Here is a 20,261-nt window from a genome sequence, read left to right as displayed (position 1 = left end):
ACATGCTGCTCTTTAGCCTTTTTCCTCCTTTTCCCGCCATCCCAGACCGCCCATCTTGGCACTCCGGTCCAATCAGGAAGGTCCTGCCTCTCCCGAGCCCTTTCCTCTCCCCGAGGCAGGGGGCGGGGTTTCGGTCTTTTGACTCCACCTTCATCTATGCGGCACGGACCAACCCGAACCGTCAGAACGAAGGGGCGTGGCTTTAAGTCCCCTCCCCCATTCTGGGGTTTTGGTTTGTAGGGGGGGAATCTGGTCGCAGAACTAGGCAATCTCTAGCTGGTCTCTGGTTCGGGCAGGTCCTCCCAGAGGTGGCAGCATGGACCGCTCTCCTGGAGACCGCCCCAGCGCAGTGGACCAGCCCTACGCTCCCTCCGACCCCCCTGACCAGCCCCCGACTGCTCACGCAAAGCTGGACCAGAGTTCTGGGAACCAACCTGCCGGCCCAGGCGCCGCGGGTGAGGCCTTGGCGGTGCTGACTTCGTTCGGGCGGCGGTTGCTGGTGCTGGTGCCGGTGTACCTGGCTGGGGCAATAGGACTCAGCGTGGGTTTTGTGCTCTTCGGCCTCGCCCTCTACCTGGGCTGGCGCCGGGTCCGCGAGGAGAAAGAACGGAGCCTTCGAGTAGCGCGACAGCTGCTGGATGATGAGGAGCGGCTCACGGCGAAAACTCTTTACATGAGCCATCGAGAACTACCTGCCTGGGTGAGCGACCATCCTCAATCCTCAGTGCAGCATAGTTCCCTTCTTGCCCGTTAGTTCTCGGGCTCTCCCTCCCTATCCTTAAAGTCAGCTCCCCATCTTGGGACGATGGGCCCCAGACTTTCCCCTTTGGCCCGCTAGCCTCCTGCCTGCAGGGACGCGCCACTCTTGGGACCGACTATCCACTACCCGCCCCCCTTCCCCACGCCCAGATCCCGATTCTTCCACAGAATCAGGACTTCTTCCTCTACGCTTGGGCAAGAGCAATAATAACATCTGGGGAGCCCGTCTCAGCCGTGGCTCTTCCTCCAACCAAACCGCTCGAACGCCCCTCCTCGTTTCTGGTGCCACTCACACTGCTCCTGGGCGTCCCTGTTCCCGTTGCCGCTCAGTGGGTTCCCTCCATTTTCCTGTCCTCCCCAAGACTTCTTTTTTTTTTTTTTAAACCTATTTAAGGCCATAAGTTTCTTCTCCCTTTTCCCGCTCTTATCCCGAGACCCTCCCCGGGAGCATTGCCCAGTCGAGCCCCCGCACCCGGACGGACCCTCCGGCCCTAGCCTTCCAGCCTCAGGCGGCCTGGCCGCAGCGCAGCGGAGGCGGCTGCTGGACAAAGGGCGGGGGTACTGGGGGGAGGGTAGTGTTACTGCTGCAGTGCCCGCAGCCCGCACTCCACCGCCCCTGGCCGGCCCCACCCTTTTCCGGACTGCGGGCTGCGCCTGCTGGGTTGGGGCCAGGACCCTATTTCTACGCCCCCTCTCCTGTGGTAAGGGGCCCCGATGGCTTCTCTCAGGCCTTGCAGATGCCGAGCCCGTTACCCGGCCCTTCCCGGCCCCTCCCTTCCTGCTTCTCCCAGCAGAGGTGCCTGTCTGGGGGAATCAAAGTTGACGCTAGGCAAACACAGCTATGCTTCCCCGACCCTGGACTGGGGAGGAGAAACGGGGAGAAATGGTCCCATGGGACTCGTAGCCCAGGCAGCAAGAGTCTCTGTTCTTCCTACTTCTCATCATGGAAAATTATTTTCCTCCTAAAGCAACTACCCCTTCTCCTCCCCCAGTACAAAGCACAGGTGTCCTTCCTTCCCATCAAAAGAGTCACACCGATTAAAAAGAAAGAAAGAAAACACCAGCCTGGGCCTGTATAGCTCTTCTGGCCCCTCCCTAACACAGGAGCCGCGTCCTGCTTCACCTTTTGGTGTAGAAGCCCCAGTTCGAGGGGCAGAGGGAAGGCTGGTAAAAGGAACCAGGACTTATCCAATCCCAGGATTTCCTCCTCAAACTCTGATTTGTCAGGACCTCCCCCTCCGGAAAGAATGTGCCCTTCTCTTCGCTCCTCCTCCTCTTTGCCCCAGCAGCTGTCATCATTTCACATCCCTGAGCTATCCGCAAAGCAACTTGTGTGGCTGACACTGTCAGCTCCCTTTGCCAAAGAGACCTCAGGGCCCCAAACCCTCTGGAGGAATGAATCCTCAGGACATCCCGGCCCCTCCCCTCAACCCCTGGGTGTCACACTTAGGTTTCCTTAGTGAGCATCCACCTGGCATCTTAGTAGGAAGCTACGGGCGGAGGATAGTGCTCCTCACTGTCTCCACGTTCTCCACCTCCAGGTCAGCTTCCCAGATGTGGAAAAAGCTGAGTGGCTAAATAAGGTGAGGGTTGCTTGTCTTGGGTTTTGTTTTTTCTGAGGGGGAATGGGGTTTGCTCTCTTGCCAGACCCTGCCACACTTCAAATCTAGCCTCCCCATGGGGAGGAGTCTGAAGGAACTTGCCTTTAGAGGGAAGGCAGCACTCTCCTATGACAAGCTCCCTTTCCTCCCAGATTGTGGCCCAGGTCTGGCCGTTCCTGGGCCAGTATATGGAGAAGCTTTTGGCCGAAACTGTGGCCCCAGCTGTTCGAGGTTCTAACCCCCACCTGCAAACATTTACATTTACACGAGTGGAATTGGGTGAAAAGGTACGTGTGTAGGAGGGAAAGTAATGACAGGGAAGAGATGGGGCAGGGGAGATGGGTGGCCCAAAGGGCCCTTTCCCTCCCCTCTCAAGCATTCATCTCTGCAGCCACTGCGCATCATAGGAGTCAGGGTTCACCCTGGTCAGGGGAAAGACCAGATCCTGCTGGACTTGAACATCAGGTAATGCCACTCACCACTCTTCCCGATTCCCTTTCCTGGTCACTCTGACTACTTCACTCCCCTTGCCCACGTCAGCCTAGTGCTAACCCTCTGTTCTCTTCCTCACTAACTCCCAGCTATGTAGGTGATGTACAGATCGATGTGGAAGTGAAGAAATATTTCTGCAAAGCAGGAGTCAAGGGCATGCAGGTGGGGCAGATGTCAGGGGCCTCCATAAGAAGCCTTTGCCCTAAGTTTCATTAGATATGGGGAAGTGGGAGGTTGGGAAAACGAAGGCTGGGGAGGTCTGGGAGGGAAGGAAGACTGTTTCTGAAGAAAGGCTTTGTTCGTCTCTTCCTGCCCCAGCTGCAGGGTGTCTTACGAGTGATTCTTGAACCACTCATTGGGAACCTTCCTATTGTGGGGGCTGTGTCGATGTTCTTTATCCGACGCCCGGTAAGGGAAAACGTTGGGGAGGGGTAGGGAAGCGGGGGAAGCAGAGAGGACTGGAAGCTATGGGGAATGGGGGAGGGAACTGACAAGTAGGCTGAGGGTCTGGCAACTGTTGGATGGGCGTAACCATGCCACCATATGCTCTGTCCCGATCCCCCTGCTCTTTGCTTCCAGACCCTAGATATCAACTGGACAGGGATGACCAACCTGCTGGATATCCCAGGACTCAGGTATGAAGGATTTATCGAGCACCTGCTAAGTGTTCCAGCCCTGGTTTGGGGGTTTAAGGGATACAGAGCAGTAAAAAATGCAGCTGGTGCCCTCCAAGAGCCTTGACCCTAGTTGGGGAGATCAGACAAATACCCCTGAAAAGTTTCATACTGTGATTTTTCTTCTGTGGGGGGACTGTGCATTTTGGTAGAGAAGGAAGTGGGCTACGGACTCCTCAGCCGGGGCAAAGGGAGAAGGAAGAGATGCGATGGCAGTGAGGAAGGGACAGAGCAGTAGGTGGGAAATCAGGGTAGAAGAGAAGCAAAAAGGTATTTTCAAGAAAGGACTTCCCTCTAGCTTTAGGTCTCTCTTGGTTGTGGGAAACATACTTGGCGGTGGGGAAATATTGACACTCACACTCACCTCTTTCTCCACTCCCCCATTCAGCTCCCTCTCTGACACCATGATCATGGATTCCATCGCTGCCTTTCTTGTGTTGCCCAACCGATTATTGGTGCCCCTTGTGCCTGACCTTCAAGATGTGGCCCAGTTGCGTTCCCCTCTTCCCAGGGTATGGTCTCTCCCCTATTAGATAGATCCGTCTCTTGGGAACCCTGTGGTGGGTCTTTAATTTCTCAGGATCTGATTCCTACCCTCAGGGCATTATTCGGATTCACCTGCTGGCTGCTCGAGGGCTGAGCTCCAAGGACAAATACGTAAAGGGCCTGATTGAGGGCAAGTCAGACCCCTACGCACTTGTGCGAGTGGGCACCCAGACATTCTGCAGTCGTGTCATTGATGAGGAACTCAACCCCCAGTGGGGAGAGACTTATGAGGTGGGAGAGCCAACGAGTGGGGCTGTGTCAGATGGGGAGGCTCCAGGAGGTTTTGAGAGAATATGCTGATTGGATGATCTTCACACCTGCGGACCCTTATCCCTCTGTGTTCTTCAGGTTATGGTACATGAGGTCCCAGGACAGGAAATTGAGGTGGAGGTGTTTGACAAGGATCCAGACAAAGATGACTTTCTGGGCAGGTGAGACTCTGCCTGTGTTAGGATTCTAAATCCCCAGGGCCACCAAGGTCTCAGAGGTAATTATAATCCTTTTCCAGGCCTGGGAATCATATTATCATTTTCCTTCCCAGCCTTCCCACCCCTCATACCCACCAGGCACACATGCATATATATCTCCCGAGGGTAAGAAGGGAGTCTGAGATGTGCCAGTTATTTCTGTGTGGATGAGAAGCGGGCCAGTGAATGACATGTTGCTAATTATAACACTCCCCTCTTTTTCCTTTCACTGCCATCACCACCACCACCACCCCCCAGAATGAAGCTGGATGTAGGGAAAGTACTGCAGGCTGGAGTAATGGATGAAGTAAGTTGAGAGAAGAGGAAGGTGGAGGGTGCTGTCCCCCATTGTGTAGACGGTGGTTGCTACATTGGTGGGGAAGAGATTGGGTGTGTATATGATGTCTACTATACCTCACTTTCTTCTTCCTCTCCCTCCAGTGGTTCCCTCTACAAAGTGGGCAAGGCCAAGTTCACTTAAGGCTAGAATGGCTTTCACTTTTGCCAGATGCAGAAAAACTGGAGCAGGTAACTAACACTGAAAACAGGAAGCTAGCAAGGGAGAAACAGGTAGCTAGAAGTATGGGGGGCTGGAGGGATGAAGGTCTGACTACTACCACCCCACACCAGGTTCTACAGTGGAACCGAGGAGTCTCCTCCCGACCGGAGCCCCCATCAGCTGCCATCTTAGTTGTCTATCTGGATCGGGCCCAGGATCTTCCTGTGAGTGTGGCTTCTGAGGGCAGGCGAACAGGAAGCCATGGGTGCAGCATTCCCACACCCTCCCTTCCCCCGGCCCGCTCTGCTTCCGTAGCAACAACATGTAACACAAGGGTTCCAAAGAGGGGATCACAGTCACCTCAGGGGAAAGATTCTTTTTTTTTTTTTTTAATTAATTAATTAATTTTTGGCTGCGTTGGGTCTTCATTGCTGTGTGCAGCCTTTCTCTAGTTACAGCGAGCGGGGGCTACTCTTCGTTGTGGTGCGCGGGCTTCTCATTGTCGTGGCTTCTCGTTGCGAAGCATGGGCTCTAGGCGTGTGGGCTTCGGTAGTTGTGGCACACAGGCTCAGTAGTTGTGGCACGTTGGGCTTCAGTAGCTGTGGCTCACAGGCTCTAGAGCACAGGCTCAGCAGCTGTGGCGCACGGGCTTAGTTGCTCCGCGGCATGTGGGATCTTCCTGGACCAGGGCTCAGACCCGTGTCCCCTGCACTGGCAGGCGGATTCTTTTTTTTTTTTTTAATCTCACTAAAATTCTTGAATTGGTTTTAGTGAGTTGTATTTTTAAATTATCTATTTAATCGATGTTTTCTAACTATTTGTATAAAGTTGTTCATAATATTCTCTTATAATCTTTATTTATTTAATTTATTTATTTTTGGCTGCATTGGGTCTTTGTTGCTGTGCGCGAGCTTTCTCTAGTTGTGGCGAGCGGGGGCTACTCTTCGTTGCGCTGCACGGGCTTCTCATTGTGGTGGCTTCTCTTGTTGTGGAGCACAGGCTCTAGGTGCACAGGCTCAGTAGTTGTGGCTCGTGGGCTCTAGAGCGCAAGCTCAGTAGTTGCGGTGCACGGGCTTAGTTGCTCTGCAGCATGTGGGATCTTCCCGCTCCAGGGCTTGAACCCGTGTCCCCTGCATTGGCAGGCAGATTCTTAACCACTGCGCCACCAGGGAAGTCCCGGGCAGGCGGATTCTTAACCACTGCGCCACCAGGGAAGCCCCAGGGGAAGGATTCTGATGACAGCCCGCCTTCCTTCACTGAAACAAAAACAACCAAGATAGTGACTTCTGAATTCTACCCCCCACAGCTGAAGAAGGGGAACAAGGAGCCCAACCCCATGGTACAGCTGTCAATTCAGGATGTGACCCAGGAGAGCAAGGTGAGGGCCAGGACAAGGATATCATTGTGCCAGGTGTCATGTGTGTGTGGGGACAGGAGGAGGGAGGACTGTTCTTGGGATGAAGCGTTCCCTTTAGGATGCCTGTAAGAGGAAGGGTTTTCTGGAGAAACAGGACTGGGACTGTGGCGTGTACCTTGATCACATCCTGCACATCTCTAGGCTGTCTATAACACCAACGGCCCGGTGTGGGAGGAGGCCTTCCGGTTCTTCCTGCAAGACCCTCGAAGCCAGGAGCTCGATGTGCAGGTGAGAGAATCACCTATCAGTCCCTCCTGGATACCCTATTCTGTCTTCTCAGATCTGCACCATTTCTTCTCTCCATCTTCTCCTTTGATCTCTATTTTCTTTTCTTGTTTTTTTTTCGGTTGTGCCGTGTGGCTTTCGGGATCTTAGTTCCCTGATCAGGGATGGAATCCAGGCCCTCGGCAGTGAGATCACGGAGTCCTAACCACTGGACCACCAGGGAATTCCATGATCTCTATTTTCAATCCATCTACCTAGACTCTCCACCTCTTCTACTCTCCACGGTTCCCCACCTGTCTCTCTAGAATCATTTTTATAACTAAGAATTGTGCACTTAAAATGAGTGATTTTTGTGGTATGTAAATTATGCCTCAAAAAAATTATTTTTTAAAAGAAGAGAAGGAGACCTCCCTGGTGGTCCAGTGGTTGAGACTGGGCTCCCACTGCATGGGGCACAGGTTCAATCCCTGGTCGGGGAACTAAGATCCCATATGCTATGAGGCACAGCCAAAAAATAAACAAAAACCCTGTTAAAAGAAGAGAAGAACATATTGAGCACCAGCTAGACACCTAGCACTTTTTTTTTTCTGGTTTATTTTTATTTTATTTTAATTTTTAATTTTACATTGGAGTATAGGGTTAGCACAACATTGTGTTAGTTTCAGATGTACATCAAAGTGACTTAGTTATACATATTCATACACCTAATTCTTTTTCAGATTCTATTCCTATATAGGTCATTACAGAGTACTGAGTAGAGTTCCCTGTGCTATACAGTAGGTCCTTATTGATTATTTTACATAGAGTAGTGTGCATATGCCAGTCCCAGCCTCCCAGACGTCTAGCACTTTTAAGGTCATAGAAAAAGCACAAAACACAGTATCTGCCCTCACGAAGCTTACTGGCTCATTTCAGAGAGGAGACAAACATATATAACCATCTAAGAATGATTCAACATTAATCACTGGGAGTAAAATACCCATAGTATAGTGCTTAGGATGGCCAGAGAAAAGTACAGAGGCTGGAGTAACTAGAGAGTCTTTGTGAAGGAAGTAGGATTTTCAGAGGGCCTTAAAGTATCAGTAGGATTTAAATAGGCAGAGAAGAGCAGAATGAGAACTTTCCAGGTAATGAGACCAGAAAGAGCAAAGGAGGAAGGGACTGTAGAGTGGGCAGAGGACTGTAAAAGGATGGCCTGGAGTGGAGCAAAAGGTTTGTGATTGGCACAGAGAGAATGAAGCTGCAGCTGTGTCATCATTTCCGCAGGCTACCTCCCTTTTCCCTAATCCCTCACTCCATCCCCTCTTCCTGTGCCTATAGGTGAAGGATGACTCCAGGGCCCTGACTTTAGGGGCGTTGACCCTGCCTCTGGCTCGCCTGCTGACTGCCCCTGAACTCACCCTGGACCAGTGGTTCCAGCTCAGCAGTTCTGGCCCAAACTCCCGGCTGTACATGAAACTGGTTATGAGGGTATGAAGGTGGAGGGGAAGGGCCTTGTGGATTCCTTGTGGTATTAAGAGTAAGTAAAGGGGATCCTCTACGATGAAATGAGCTAGTGTATCTGGAAGCATCTAGCAGACGCACAAAAAATGTTTGATCTAACTGGGGGAAGACATGGTGTCTGAGTAGGGTGAGTGTGGAGTGAACCCCCCAGAGATAAGCACAGCCAAGGCAGGGACCTAGTTTCCCTGTCAGAGCCCCTGCTCTGCTCCACCCCCACCCCCACCCCCACATACCTTGCCTGCTGGTGGCTAAATGCACTGCTTTGATTTGACAATCACACTACCCTTCCCAGCTCTTGTACTTGGATTCATCAGAAGTGCGCTTCCCTGCTGTGCCTGGTACTCCTGAAGCTTGGGACCTGGACGACGAGGGCCCCCAGACAGGCAGCAGTGTGGATGTCCCACCTCGACCCAGCCACACTACTCCTGACAGTAACTTTGGGACAGAGGTAAGTCTGTATCTGGAAAGGACTGGAGTCTGTTTGCCCACCCTATGTGCGCAAAGCCTGTTTCAGGGCTGGGTCTGACAGTATTCTCTCTTTGACTGCCACCTGGTGCCGCACCTGTTCCTTTTGCAGAATGTGCTTCGGATCCATGTATTAGAGGCCCAGGACCTGATTGCCAAAGACCGTTTCTTGGGGGGATTAGTGAAGGGGAAGTCAGACCCCTATGTCAAACTAAAGCTGGGAGGACGAAGCTTCCGGAGCCGTGTTGTTCAGGAAGATCTCAATCCCCGTTGGAACGAGGTCTTTGAGGTCAGAATTGAGGGCTAGGGCTCTTCCCAGTCTTGCCCCGTTCCTACCCCAGCTCTGAGTGGTCCAAAAACTTCCGGGGTTCAGTTGATGGGGGGAGGTGTCCAGTCATTCTGAGAAGAAAAGGAAAGGATCCCATTATTTTCTCCCACTAGGTGATCATCACATCAATTCCAGGCCAAGAGCTAGAGGTTGAAGTTTTTGACAAGGACCTGGATAAGGATGACTTTCTGGGCAGGTGATGGGGGGGGGCGTCCAGCGGGGAAGATGGGCTGGGCCTCTGTAGACCTTGGAGACAAAAGACTTGGCTCTTGACCATAGACCTTAATTTTAATCTTTCTCCTCTACAGGTGTAAAGTGAGCCTCACCACAGTCCTAGACAGTGGCTTCCTTGATGAGGTGAGCATGGAGTTAGAATCAGCAGTCCCTCCTGATCTTGATGCATGATTCATTCTCGTAGTCCCTGTCCCCACACCCCCAAGTCTTAACCCTGCCCGCTTCCACAGTGGCTGACCCTGGAGGATGTCCCATCTGGCCGCCTACACTTGCGTCTGGAGCGTCTGACCCCCCGTCCCACTGCTGCTGAGTTAGAGGAGGTAAGGAAAGATGCTGGAGGAAGGAAGGGACCCAAGATGGGTCAAGGTAAACTCTTCTATGAGCTTTTAAGGCATATGCCAGGCCCCAGAGTGTCAGTTACCACTCCCCAGCTCCCATGTGTCCTTCCCCAGGTGCTGCAGGTGAACAGTTTGATCCAGACTCAGAAGAGTACAGAACTGGCGGCGGCCCTGCTCTCCGTCTACCTGGAGCGGGCTGAGGACCTACCGGTGAGATCTGCTCCCCACGCCCCATAGCTCCCTGGCCCTTCTTCTACATCCCTCAGGTTTGGATGCTCCTAGTGTATTTGGGATAGTAAATTCCAAATTCCTCTCTCCCAGGGTGGTGCTGGGGTGGGAAGAATTGTCTGTTCGAGGCCAGGAGGGTGAGGGCTGTCAAGTGATAATGAGGACATGGGCCATTGGCTGTGGATGTAATTTGTGAGGGGAGGGGCGAATCTGCCTAACTGGTCCAAATTTAAGACTAACATTCTCTGTCCAGCTCCGAAAAGGTACCAAGCCTCCGAGCCCTTATGCTACTCTTGCCGTGGGAGATACTTCTCATAAAACTAAGGTATTAGGAAATGCTGCAGGACTAAGAATGGGAGGGATGAGAGGCGTAGAGGAGAAAATGTCAACACTGATCATACCCCTCATCTCCACCAGACTGTTTCCCAAACGTCAGCCCCTGTCTGGGATGAGAGTGCCTCCTTTCTCATCAGGAAACCACACTTTGAGAGCCTGGAGTTGCAGGTACCGTAAATTCATTCTACAAACATTTTGTAGATTGCTGTCACAGGCCAGGCACTGAACCAGGCACAGGGCATTCAGAGATAAAAGATGTAGTTCTTATCTTTTTGGAGCTCACACTCTTCTTTTGGGAGAAAAATAACCAGAGAATACTTCCTGACTGATAACTGCTGAGGTAAAGGCAGTGTAGGGAAAAAAGGAGGGGTTCTAACTCAGACAAGGGAAAAGGTGAGGTAAGAAAGGCGTCCTTAGCTTAAGGGTAAATAGGCCCTGACCAAGAAAAGAAGGACAGGAAAACTCTTAAGGCTGAGAAGGGAATGGAGGAGAAAGAAGGCAAATTATACATTATAGAGGCAGGAAAGAGCAAGATCACAAAAAAATTATGCTAAGAATTTGGATTTTATCCTAAAGGCATAGGGAAACATTTGAAGGAATGAGAGGTGGCATCCAGATTTGCATCTTAGGAAGATGGTGTTGACATCAGGGTAAAAAAATGAACTGGAGGAAGGCAGCACTGGAGGCAGGTAGGTCACTTAAGAGACTGTTAGAGTAACTGAAGCAAGAACTGACAAAGGCCAGATAGTGTTTGGCGGTTATTTTGACATGGAGGGGGAAGAGGAACAAAGAACAACTACGTGTTAACTCCTGGGGTTTTAGTGTGGATGGACAGATAAAGGTGCCATCGCCAACACGGGGAATGCACCGAGCAGGAGTTTTTGAAATTGAGATCTCTGAGGGCTGTCCAAGGGGAGACAGCCATCTGGAAGGTAGATCTGTGGCCCATCGTGGTGTTCCTCCCTCTCCCTCTTGTTTGAGCATCATGAGCAAGCAACAGGTAGCAGCTGTAGTCACAAGCGTGAGTGAGAGCTCTCAGGGCGTGTGTAGAGTGAAAAGAGGACAAAGGTTGGACATGCTGGGTGCTGCAACAAAAGGGCAGATGGAGGAAGAAGAGCACTGAAGTGTAGCCAGGGTGGTGGGATGCTCCCCAGGAGAGAGTGGATTCCAGAAGCCAAAAGAAGAGTGTTTCAAAAGACAGGAAGTGGTCAAATGTTACTGAGAGGTAAAATTAGGTGACTGAAAACTATTCACTGACTTTGAAAACTAGGAGGTCACTGATGACTGGAGCAACTTCAGGGGCTGGAATGGAGTAGAAACTAGATTTCAGTGGGTCGAAGGGTGACCGAAAAGTGAAGAGGTATGGGAGGTGGGGAGAGGATGGGGGAAGGTAATATAGGAGTGCTGGCTTTCTCTACATGGAGTAAGGAGTCAGATACCTTCCAAAGTTGATAGAACAGTAAGTAGAGAATTACATAAATAGAAACCAACAGAATTTCAAATAATGTGACTATTAACAACACTGGCAGAGGTAGAGAAGAGATGTAAATGAGCTCAATTTGTCATCTTGAATAGCAGGGAATCAGTAGATATTAAAGTTGGCAAATTATGAAGTAGAGATATAGACATATTAGTTAGAATTATGCCAGAACAAAGAAAATAGGAAGGGCTCATTACATTTGGAGTATGCACATGAGGATAGGATGGGAAGGAAACAATTTAATTCTATTTTTACTGTTCTTTTTTCTACCCTGTGCAGGTATTACTGGGATAATTTGTGAAAGCTTAGGAAGTAAAGATAGTACAGTCTACTCTGGTTAAGAAAGAAAGGGAAGCAGGGAAGTGGGACCAGCAGCAACTATTACCACGGCTCCCCTGCCCTTCACGAAGGAGAGTCTCTCCAAAACCACTCAAGCGTCCAAGCATTTGGACCTGGAATGCCAGGATTAAATCACTTCTCTCTCTCTTTTTTTTTCCCCCCCGGCCTCGCTGTGCGGCTTGCGGGATCTTAGTTCCCCGGTTCCCCGACAAGGGATCAAACCCGGGCTCTGGCGGTGAAAGGGCCAAGTCCTAACCACTGGATCGCCAGGGAACTACCTAAATCACTTCTCTCTTGACGGCAGTCCTGTTGCTCCACAGGTTCGGGGTGAGGGGACTGGCGCATTGGGCTCGTTATCCCTGCCCCTCTCTGAGCTCCTCGTGGCTGACCAGCTCTGCTTGGACCACTGGTTTATGCTCAGCAATGGTCCAGGGCAGGTGCTGCTGAGAGCACAGCTCGGGGTGAGTGCCAGGAGACAGTGGGCAAGGGGAGGGAGGGCGGGAGCAGAGGGCCGTGTCCTTCTAGCCCGAGAGCGGAAGGACTCTGCGTGCCGCTTTCTTGTCTGCCTAGATCCTGGTGTCCCAGCACTCAGGGGTGGAAGCTCACAGCCACAGCTACAGCCACAGCTCCTCATCTCTGAGCGAAGAACCGGAGCTCTGGGGGGGACTCCCTCACATCACTTCCCCAGCCCCAGAGCTCCGGCAGCGCCTAACACACAGTGACAGGTAAAGCGCTGGGACAGAACCATGGGACTCAATCAAGGATATAAAGGATAAGCTACAGACTCCCGGGGCACTACCTCCTCCCACCGCTATCTCCATCTCTCCACAGTCCCCTTGAGGCTCCAGCCGGGCCTCTGGGCCAGGTGAAACTCACTGTTTGGTACTACAGTGAAGAACGAAAGCTGGTCGGCATCGTTCACAGTTGCCGGTGAGACTCCATCCGTCACATCCTCCAGGTTTTCCCCATCCCTCCCCTCAGGTTGCCTCATCACCTCCTTCCTCCTGTCACAGGGCCCTTCGACAAAATGGACGGGATCCCCCTGACCCCTACGTGTCACTGTTGCTACTGCCAGACAAGAACCGGGGCACCAAGAGGAAGAGCTCACAGAAGAAGAGGACCCTAAATCCTGAATTCGATGAACGGTCAGTCAGTGAGCATTCAAGTGAAGAGATGGCAGGCTCGGGAAGGGCCCCTGCCCCTAACCTCAGTCCCTCCTCAGGTTTGAGTGGGAAATGCCCCTGGATGAGGCCCTTCGGCGAAAGCTGGACGTCTCTGTGAAGTCTAGTTCCTCCTTCATGTCAAGAGAGCGTGAGCTGCTGGGGAAGGTAAGAAGAGGGCAAAGGTGGACCAGGCAAAGGTGAGAGTTAGAAGTTGCTGGTGGAAAGGCTTGTAGTCCCTATTAGGGAGTAAGCACCCTGGTGACACTACTTTACAGATGTATTTTACAGTACTTTACTACCCAATTACCTCTGCACTGGTTTGGGACCAGGAGTGTGTCAGGGTAGGACGTGGTCTTTGGAGACATCAAAAGTAACATCTCACCCCTACTATCCTCCAACACAGGTGCAGTTGGACCTCGCTGAGATAGACCTTTCCCAGGGTGCAGCCCAGTGGTGAGTGTCTGATGAGCTGGGTATGGGCCTGGATGCTTAAGTAGGAAAAATCCCAATCATAGGAGGGAAAAAGGATGTAACCCAAGCTGAGAACCAGTGATCCTCTGAAGTACAAGAGCCCTCAGATCTTGTCTCATTTATAAGAGGACACAGAAGTCATCTTTCTACCTGAGCCCTCTCTGCTTGTTCCCACAGGTATGACCTCATGGATGACAAGGACAAGGGCAGCTCCTAGGAGCCAGAGATTACCAGCCTGACTGCTCTGTCTCCTTGCCTCGCCTCTCACTGCATCACCACCTCAATGTGATGAGCCTAAAGGTTGGGGCCCGAGGGCAGAGCCTGCACCCCTCAGCTCTCTCACCTCCCAGGCCCATGCTAGGGCCTTTGCGTGACCAAAGAGGAGGACCGTATGTTACCCTTTACTGCACGGCCTTTATCCTTCTGGGCTTCTGCGGCAGGGATGTGAGCTGGCTATTTCCTGCTCTGCCTGCACATTCTCCTTTCCGCCCAGCTCCTCAGGGCCTTCTGTGTCTGTGCCTGGCCACTGGCAGCACTGGCAGTGGCATTAGCTCATGCCAAATACAGCTTTTTGAAAGACCTTTTTTTCTCCTTCTTCCCAAACAGCAGTCAGGGAGGGTGGAAAGGCTAACCACTCCAGCTGAGAGCCTCTTGGACTACTGCATGCAGCAAATGTACAGCCACCCAAACCCCATGTCCAGTTCTATACCCACTTTCCTCGAGCCTGTCCTGAAAATTACACCTGCTATGTTGACTAGGGCCAGCCAGTCTCTTGAATCACTCTGGGAACAGTAGATTCCATCAAAGCCTGCAGGTAGCCAGTATCAGTCTTGGTGTGGGGCCTCTAGCTGGTGCCATCCAGGGGGCTTTGGAGGACCCAGGACAGCAGGGCCAATTTTTTGTCCAGGTGCCTAGGCTGTTAACTCACTGACTAGAACTGAATCTCTTAGCTTTGTACCAACTCTGCCAATCCACTGTATCTTACATTAAACGTTATACTCAAATCGTCTGTGGCTCTTTTCCTTAAGGGCAGAGAATACAGCCTACCCATCAGGTGTTTATTCCAAGTGTCAAAAGCCTTTATTCAGTTCACAAATGATGTCTGTTTATATTTTTATCAACTGATTATCAGTTTATTAAAAAAGTTGATTTAAACATCTGCCATGGTGACTTCAACCTCGACTCCTGGCTCAATACTGATGGAAGTAATCTTATTAACAATTGCAGAAGGACTGTGCATGCCAGTGAGTCGCTGTGGCTCCTCATCTGAAAAATGATCCCAAGTCCTAGAACCTTCACCACAGGAATTTTCCTTGTTATCCTCACAGTCTTGGTGGGCATCCGTCCTTTCCCTTTGAGAGTCTTTTCCTTTGCGCCTCTGATCAAGTCGGCACATACCTTCTCCAAAGACATTACGCTGCAGCTGCTTAGCGTAATTCTAAGTCAGTCAGTGAATCTCCACCTCTGGTTCTCAGAGTCTCTCTTTAAGAGCCAGGCCGTGGTGCAGCTTCCTGACCGACTTGTTCCTCCGTGAGAGCGAACAGTGGTGAGGCAGGGGCAGGTGAACCCGAGCTCCCTGCAGCTGAGACTGCTTCTTAGAGACTGAGTCAAGTTCATTAGTGGTCAGAACCTACTGTGGTTGCAGCCACCAAGATTGTTGGTAGCGTTGAGGGTGGTCAAGGGACCTGTGTGAATTAGCTGCTATTGAGTTTCTGGTGAAATTCATTCCCAGTCACAGTGGTGAAGTCTGTTACCGATTATCATCCTCTGGGCTTTCCAGGGAAAGGATTCCTAAACCTGGTGAACTTGGAAGCTCTGTGCCACAGCACAGGGTCACAGAGTATCAGTGGCATGTTCAGCCACATCCAAAAGGGCTTAAGGCCCCACCCAATGCGCAGCTACGTGAGAAGTATTTTATACCCATTCAGAGCTGCTCACCCTGAACTCAGCTCCTTTCCGGGACCCTTCCCGGAATGCAAGCTAGAAAAGCTGTGCCCTATCCCTTCTAATTACCACGTGAAGGGAGAGCGAGATGGAGGAAGAGTGAACTACTGAAAACTGAGTCACTGGAATAGAAACTTGGAGATTCCATAACTGCCTTAGGGGGGCTTTATCATTTTCTCTGGAACTTAAGATGCTGTCCACTGGGAGAAGAGGAAAGGCTCAAGGGAAAGAACTAAACTCAGCTTCCAAGGAGTTGTCAAAATCCACCTTAGCAAAAGCTGAATTTAAACTCTATGCCATAGGGACTTCCCTGGTGGCACAGTGGTTAAGAATCCGCCTGCCAATGCAGGGGACACGGGCTCGATCCCTGGTCCAGGTAGATTCCACATGCTGCAGATCAAGTAAGCCCGTGCGCCACAACTACTGAAGCCCGCGCCCTCTAGGGCCCCCGTGCCACAACCACTGAAGCCCGTGTGCCCAGAGCCCGTGCTCCATGACAAGAGAAGCCACTGCAATGAGAAGCCTGCGCACCACAACGAAGAGTAGCCCCAGCTCGCCTCACCTATAGAAAGCCCGTGCGCAGCAACAAAGACCCAACACAGCCAAAAATATATATATAAATAAATAAAAGAAACTTTATTAAAAAAATAAAAATAAACTCTATGCCATCAACTAACTCAGCTCCTAATTTTTTTTCCCAATAACTCCTTGGTACTCACTGCTGGTTCTTCTGCCATCTCTACTTCCTTCCCATCAACTTAAGAGCCTTGGCCGTGAGCAAGAAGTCTCTGTTGCCCTTCCCCAGACCCAAAAACTGAAGGGGTGAAAACCCCCAAAACACAGGGCAGAGGAACTTATATTTCTAAGGTCTCTCGTTTTATTATTCAATACTGGGCATGTAGCCCAAGGCCTGCTGTTCTAGCTGGCTTCAGAGATCTTGCAATGTGTGATTTTAAGAAGCACTCTTTACCTAGTTCATCACTTCCAAGTAATTACAATTCCAGAAAACTAAAGGACATGGCACAAATTCTTCCATCCCAGAAGGGTCCTTACTCTTTCCCAACCTTTTCAAGTTCAGGATACATAACAGAAGAAGTACTGATCTACATATTAAATACAAGATGAGACACAACTCAGTATACTGTTGCTCTTACACAAAGATGAAGTAAACTAAGGGTCATTAATCACAGGAATTAAACAAATGCTAATTTGTTATTTCTCAAACAGCTGGTCTTTGACACTGGCACATGATGCCTACCTCTTCCAGAGAAAGGCAGAGATGATGGCATATGGGTACATTGTCACTGATGTTTACAAATACTGCCCTCTTGGAATGTGGCTTTATTGGCCCAAACAACATGCTGTAGTTAACTGCGTGTGGCAACACATTTGTCTACCCGCCATTTGCCCCTCTTCCCTACATACAGAACCCCAGAGCATTCTCAGTGGCAGTGTGCCAGCCCCAAGGGATTAATCACAATCCTCTTTGCTAGATGCTCACTTTCCCAGCCTCCACTGCAACTCAGAGTGGCTCTATGACCCAGCTCTGGTCAATAAGATGTAAGAGGAAGTCACCTGGGGACGGAGCGTCAACAGAAGAAAGCCCTCGTTGCTCCCTTCCTTTCTGCTTGGGTCATTAGTGGGAAGATGTGATGCCTGGAGCTGCAGCAGCTTTCTTTAAGGCCTGAGGTCACTAACACAAGGAAGAAAAGCTAACATGATTACATGGATACATATTTTATAAATTAGAGGTATATTATAACCTGCTTTTTTCACTTAACACACAAGCATTTTTACACTTCATTAAATATTCCTTGAAAATATAATTTATAATGGTCACAATGTGTACAGTTCCTTAGAATGACTGCCCCATAGTTTAACTGATTCTCTGTTGTCAGAAATGAAGGTAGTTCTGCTTTGCTATTCACTGTGGGAACACAAAAGTATACACATCTCAAATGATTTCCTTAGGATAAGTATAATTGGTGGGTCAACTTATGTACTTTAATGACTTTTTTTTTTTTTGGCCACGCCACGTGGCTTGTGGGATCTTAGTTCCCCAAGCGGGGATTGAACCCGGGCCCTCAGCACTGAAAGTGCAGAGTCCTAACCACTGGACCACCAGGGAATTCCCTAACGACTTTTATTTTTTTTAATTTTTAAATTTTTATTTTTTTAAATTTTTGGCTGCGTTGGGTCTTCGTTGCTGCGCACAGGCTTTCTCTAGTTGCGTCAAGCAGGGGCTACTCTTCGTTGCGGTGGGCAGCCTTCTCATTGCAGTGGCTTCCCTTGTTGCGGAGCACAGGCTCTAGGCGTGCGGGCTTCAGCAGTTGTGGCATGCGGGCTCAGTAGTTGTGGCTCGTGGACTCTAGACCGCAGGCTCAGTAGTTGTGGCACACGGAAGTCCCCTAACGACTTTCAGTACAGTCTTCCAAAATACATTCTAAGGAAATTATATGAATTCTCTACTCCCACCAGCATTACACAAAAATGTTTTCCTATATTCTCTCTTGGATATTACAAGTTAAAAAATCTTTGCCAAATGATGGGCAAAATTTTGCCTAGTTTTACAGATTTTCCTGTCTCTTCCCTCACTATCAGATTACCAATTGTCATTTCTTGGTGAAACTAGTAAGCTTTCTCTCCAGTAGCAGTCCCCCTACCTGTCAATTTTCTAATCTTGGGCAGGAATTCAGAAAGCATTTGTGGAGCATTGCACTAGGAAGGTACTACTGAAATGTAAAGATAAGACTGCCCTAAAGAACTAAAAACCAATCTGACACCCAAAGCAAAGGCAACAAAAGCAAAAATAAACAAGTGGGACTACATCAAACTAAAAAATTTCTGTATAGCAAAAGAAACAATCAACCTACTGAATGGGAGAAAATATTTGCAAATCACTTATCGGATAAGGGACTGATATCCAAAATATATAAAGAACTCAAACAACTCAAAAGCAAAAAACCACAAATAACCTGTTTAAAAAAATGGACATAAGATCTGAATAGACATTTTTCCAAAGAAGACATACAGATGGCCAATAGGTACATGAAAAGGTGCTCAACATCACTAATCATCGGGGAAATGCAAATCAAAACCACAATGAGATATCACCTCATACCTGTTAGAATGACTATTATCAAAAAGACAGGACTTCCCTGGTGGTGCAGTGGTTAAGAATCCGCCTGCCAATGCAGAAGACATGGGTTCGATCCCTGGTCCAGGAAGATCCCACATGCCGCGGAGCAACTAAGCCTGTGCGCCACAACTACTGAGCCTGCGTGCCACAACTACTGAAGCCCACGCGCCTAGAGCCCATGCTCCGCAACAAGAGAAGCCACCGCAATTAGAAGCCCGCACACCGCCAGGAAGAGTGACTCCCGCTCGCTGCAACTAGAGAAAGCCCGCGTGCAGCAACAAAGACCCAATGCAGCCAAAAAAACAAAAACAAAAAACAAACAATGATGCCACAACTAAGAGGTGGTGCAGCTAAAATAAACAAATAAATATATTTTTTACAAAGCTAGAAAGTCAGATGCCATAACCACTTCCACTTGGCAAACTGCCAAAAGGCAGCCATAAAGGAAAAGAGGAGGAGTAAAAAAAATCGGATAAACCACATCTTCGAAATCAACTTCTGTGTAAGTGATGAAAGACACTAAAAGGCATCTGTTATGCCCTCACCCAGTCTTGTAACCAACCATATTACACAACCCATTTCTGTTCTTCCAAGCTTTCCCCAACCAGCAAACATCACTTCTGCACTGCCCATAAAGTTAACTTATGCCTCACCTTTCTGACCTCCCGAGGGTTTTCTACTCTGACCCACTGCCTGCAGGCCCATGCAAGCCCCAATGTCCAGCAAGGTATGCCGCCAGGGCATTTACTCATCCAGCAAGTGAAGTTGGGCCTGCCTGGGCTGGTTCCCTCCCGACACAGATGAGACCTTTGATGAACATCTGGGGGATGTACAACACAAGGAATATAACCAATATTTATAATAACTATAAATGCAGTATAACCTTTAAAAACTGTGAATCACTGTTGTACACCTGAAACTTCTGTAATACTGTACAACTATACCTCAATTTAAAAAAACAAAACAAAAAACAGATCTAAAAAACAAACAGCCATCTCCGGAAAAGAGATGTCCGATGCTGGGAAGAGATGTCTTAGAGTCAAGGGCTGGAGAACCCAGTCCTCCACTCCAAGGAGACCTGTGAGGAACCGACGAGGTGGCTGGCGCATACGCGGCGCAAAATGGAGAAATCTCAACTCAGAGACTGGGGCAGGTGACCCGGCTTAATTCCAAAATTTAACATTTACTTCAACTACCAGTTCATTTCAAAAACTGTTCCAAGTCACTGTTCCAACTCACACGGCAACTCAACAGCTTCTGTTCTCTTTCTACCAAACCGCAAGAGGAAACTAGAGACCGCACCACTCTGCCCCGGGCAGTAAATGCTTCCTACTATTTGACCTCCATCCGGCCGGCTGCAACTGCAGCCTTTCCCCTCGTTCTGCGTTCTCACCAGTGGATTCAGGAAAATATCCCCGCCCACACTAAACGCGCAACGCAGGCCTGAGCAAGGGAGATATCCTGAGGGACCGCGCGCGGTTTTAGGGTCAGGGAAGAGGATTGTAAAGTGCTCATTGCCTTTCGGTTCCGGGACAAGAATCACGTCCCAAAGATCGTGAGTCGCCATCCGCCGCCGTGGGCCGGAAGTCACTGCGCCGGCGTCCGCCCTGCTC

At 49.9% G+C, this 20,261-nt stretch overlaps 1 protein-coding gene and 2 long non-coding RNA genes across 9 annotated transcripts; 1 reads left to right on the top strand and 2 right to left on the bottom strand.

Moving 5' to 3' along the window:
* The first annotated feature begins 74 nt into the window (after positions 1–74).
* On the top strand, positions 75–14,571 carry ESYT1 (extended synaptotagmin 1). 3 transcript variants are annotated; one of them, XM_082421772.1, is made up of 31 exons: positions 77–700; positions 2,301–2,342; positions 2,513–2,647; positions 2,737–2,825; positions 2,942–3,014; positions 3,171–3,260; positions 3,432–3,487; positions 3,915–4,038; positions 4,127–4,303; positions 4,421–4,503; positions 4,798–4,846; positions 4,981–5,067; positions 5,170–5,262; positions 6,345–6,416; positions 6,597–6,683; positions 8,001–8,150; positions 8,476–8,631; positions 8,761–8,937; positions 9,090–9,172; positions 9,285–9,333; positions 9,441–9,530; positions 9,663–9,758; positions 10,030–10,101; positions 10,194–10,280; positions 12,252–12,392; positions 12,502–12,656; positions 12,763–12,861; positions 12,945–13,076; positions 13,154–13,259; positions 13,498–13,547; positions 13,743–14,571. In XM_082421772.1, the coding sequence occupies exons 1-31, from the start codon at positions 317–319 to the stop codon at positions 13,780–13,782; spliced, it is 3,324 nt and encodes a 1,107-aa protein (XP_082277898.1). In that variant the 5' UTR covers positions 77–316; the 3' UTR covers positions 13,783–14,571. The 3 variants fall into 3 exon arrangements, with proteins under 3 accessions (XP_082277900.1, XP_082277898.1, XP_082277899.1); XM_082421773.1 differs by having other exon boundaries at positions 80–700; positions 2,752–2,825; XM_082421774.1 differs by lacking the exon at positions 3,171–3,260 and having other exon boundaries at positions 75–700.
* LOC309641664 lies at positions 5,712–8,879 on the bottom strand. Its single transcript, XR_014252720.1, has 3 exons — positions 8,746–8,879; positions 6,571–7,207; positions 5,712–6,294 (listed from the first exon to the last, which is right to left on the bottom strand). It is a non-coding gene; the product is annotated as an uncharacterized lncRNA (long non-coding RNA).
* LOC309641662 lies at positions 8,914–20,258 on the bottom strand. Of its 5 annotated transcripts, none has more exons than XR_014252711.1 (4): positions 20,167–20,224; positions 18,631–18,694; positions 17,085–17,202; positions 8,914–9,047 (listed from the first exon to the last, which is right to left on the bottom strand). It is a non-coding gene; the product is annotated as an uncharacterized lncRNA (long non-coding RNA). The 5 variants fall into 5 exon arrangements; XR_014252712.1 differs by lacking the exon at positions 20,167–20,224 and adding an exon at positions 20,042–20,160; XR_014252713.1 differs by lacking the exon at positions 20,167–20,224 and adding an exon at positions 19,888–20,035.
* Between the last annotated feature and the right edge of the window lie 3 nt (positions 20,259–20,261).

The sequence above is a fragment of the Balaenoptera physalus genome (genome assembly GCF_965194825.1).
Source record: "Balaenoptera physalus genome assembly, chromosome: 13".
Lineage (NCBI taxonomy): Eukaryota > Metazoa > Chordata > Mammalia > Artiodactyla > Balaenopteridae > Balaenoptera > Balaenoptera physalus.
The sequence above is the reverse complement of the archived record's forward strand: the minus strand, read 5'-3'. Positions and strand labels throughout refer to the sequence as shown.

Excerpts from the sequence above, each read along its gene's own strand:
- ESYT1 (XM_082421772.1), top strand. The coding sequence starts at position 317 with ATGGACCGCTCTCCTGGAGACCGCCCCAGCGCAGTGGACCAGCCCTAC. Across the intron at positions 5,068-5,169 it reads ATGCAGAAAAACTGGAGCAG|GTTCTACAGTGGAACCGAGG; the intron begins GTAACTAACACT and ends ACCCCACACCAG. Across the intron at positions 9,334-9,440 it reads ACAGTGGCTTCCTTGATGAG|TGGCTGACCCTGGAGGATGT; the intron begins GTGAGCATGGAG and ends CCGCTTCCACAG.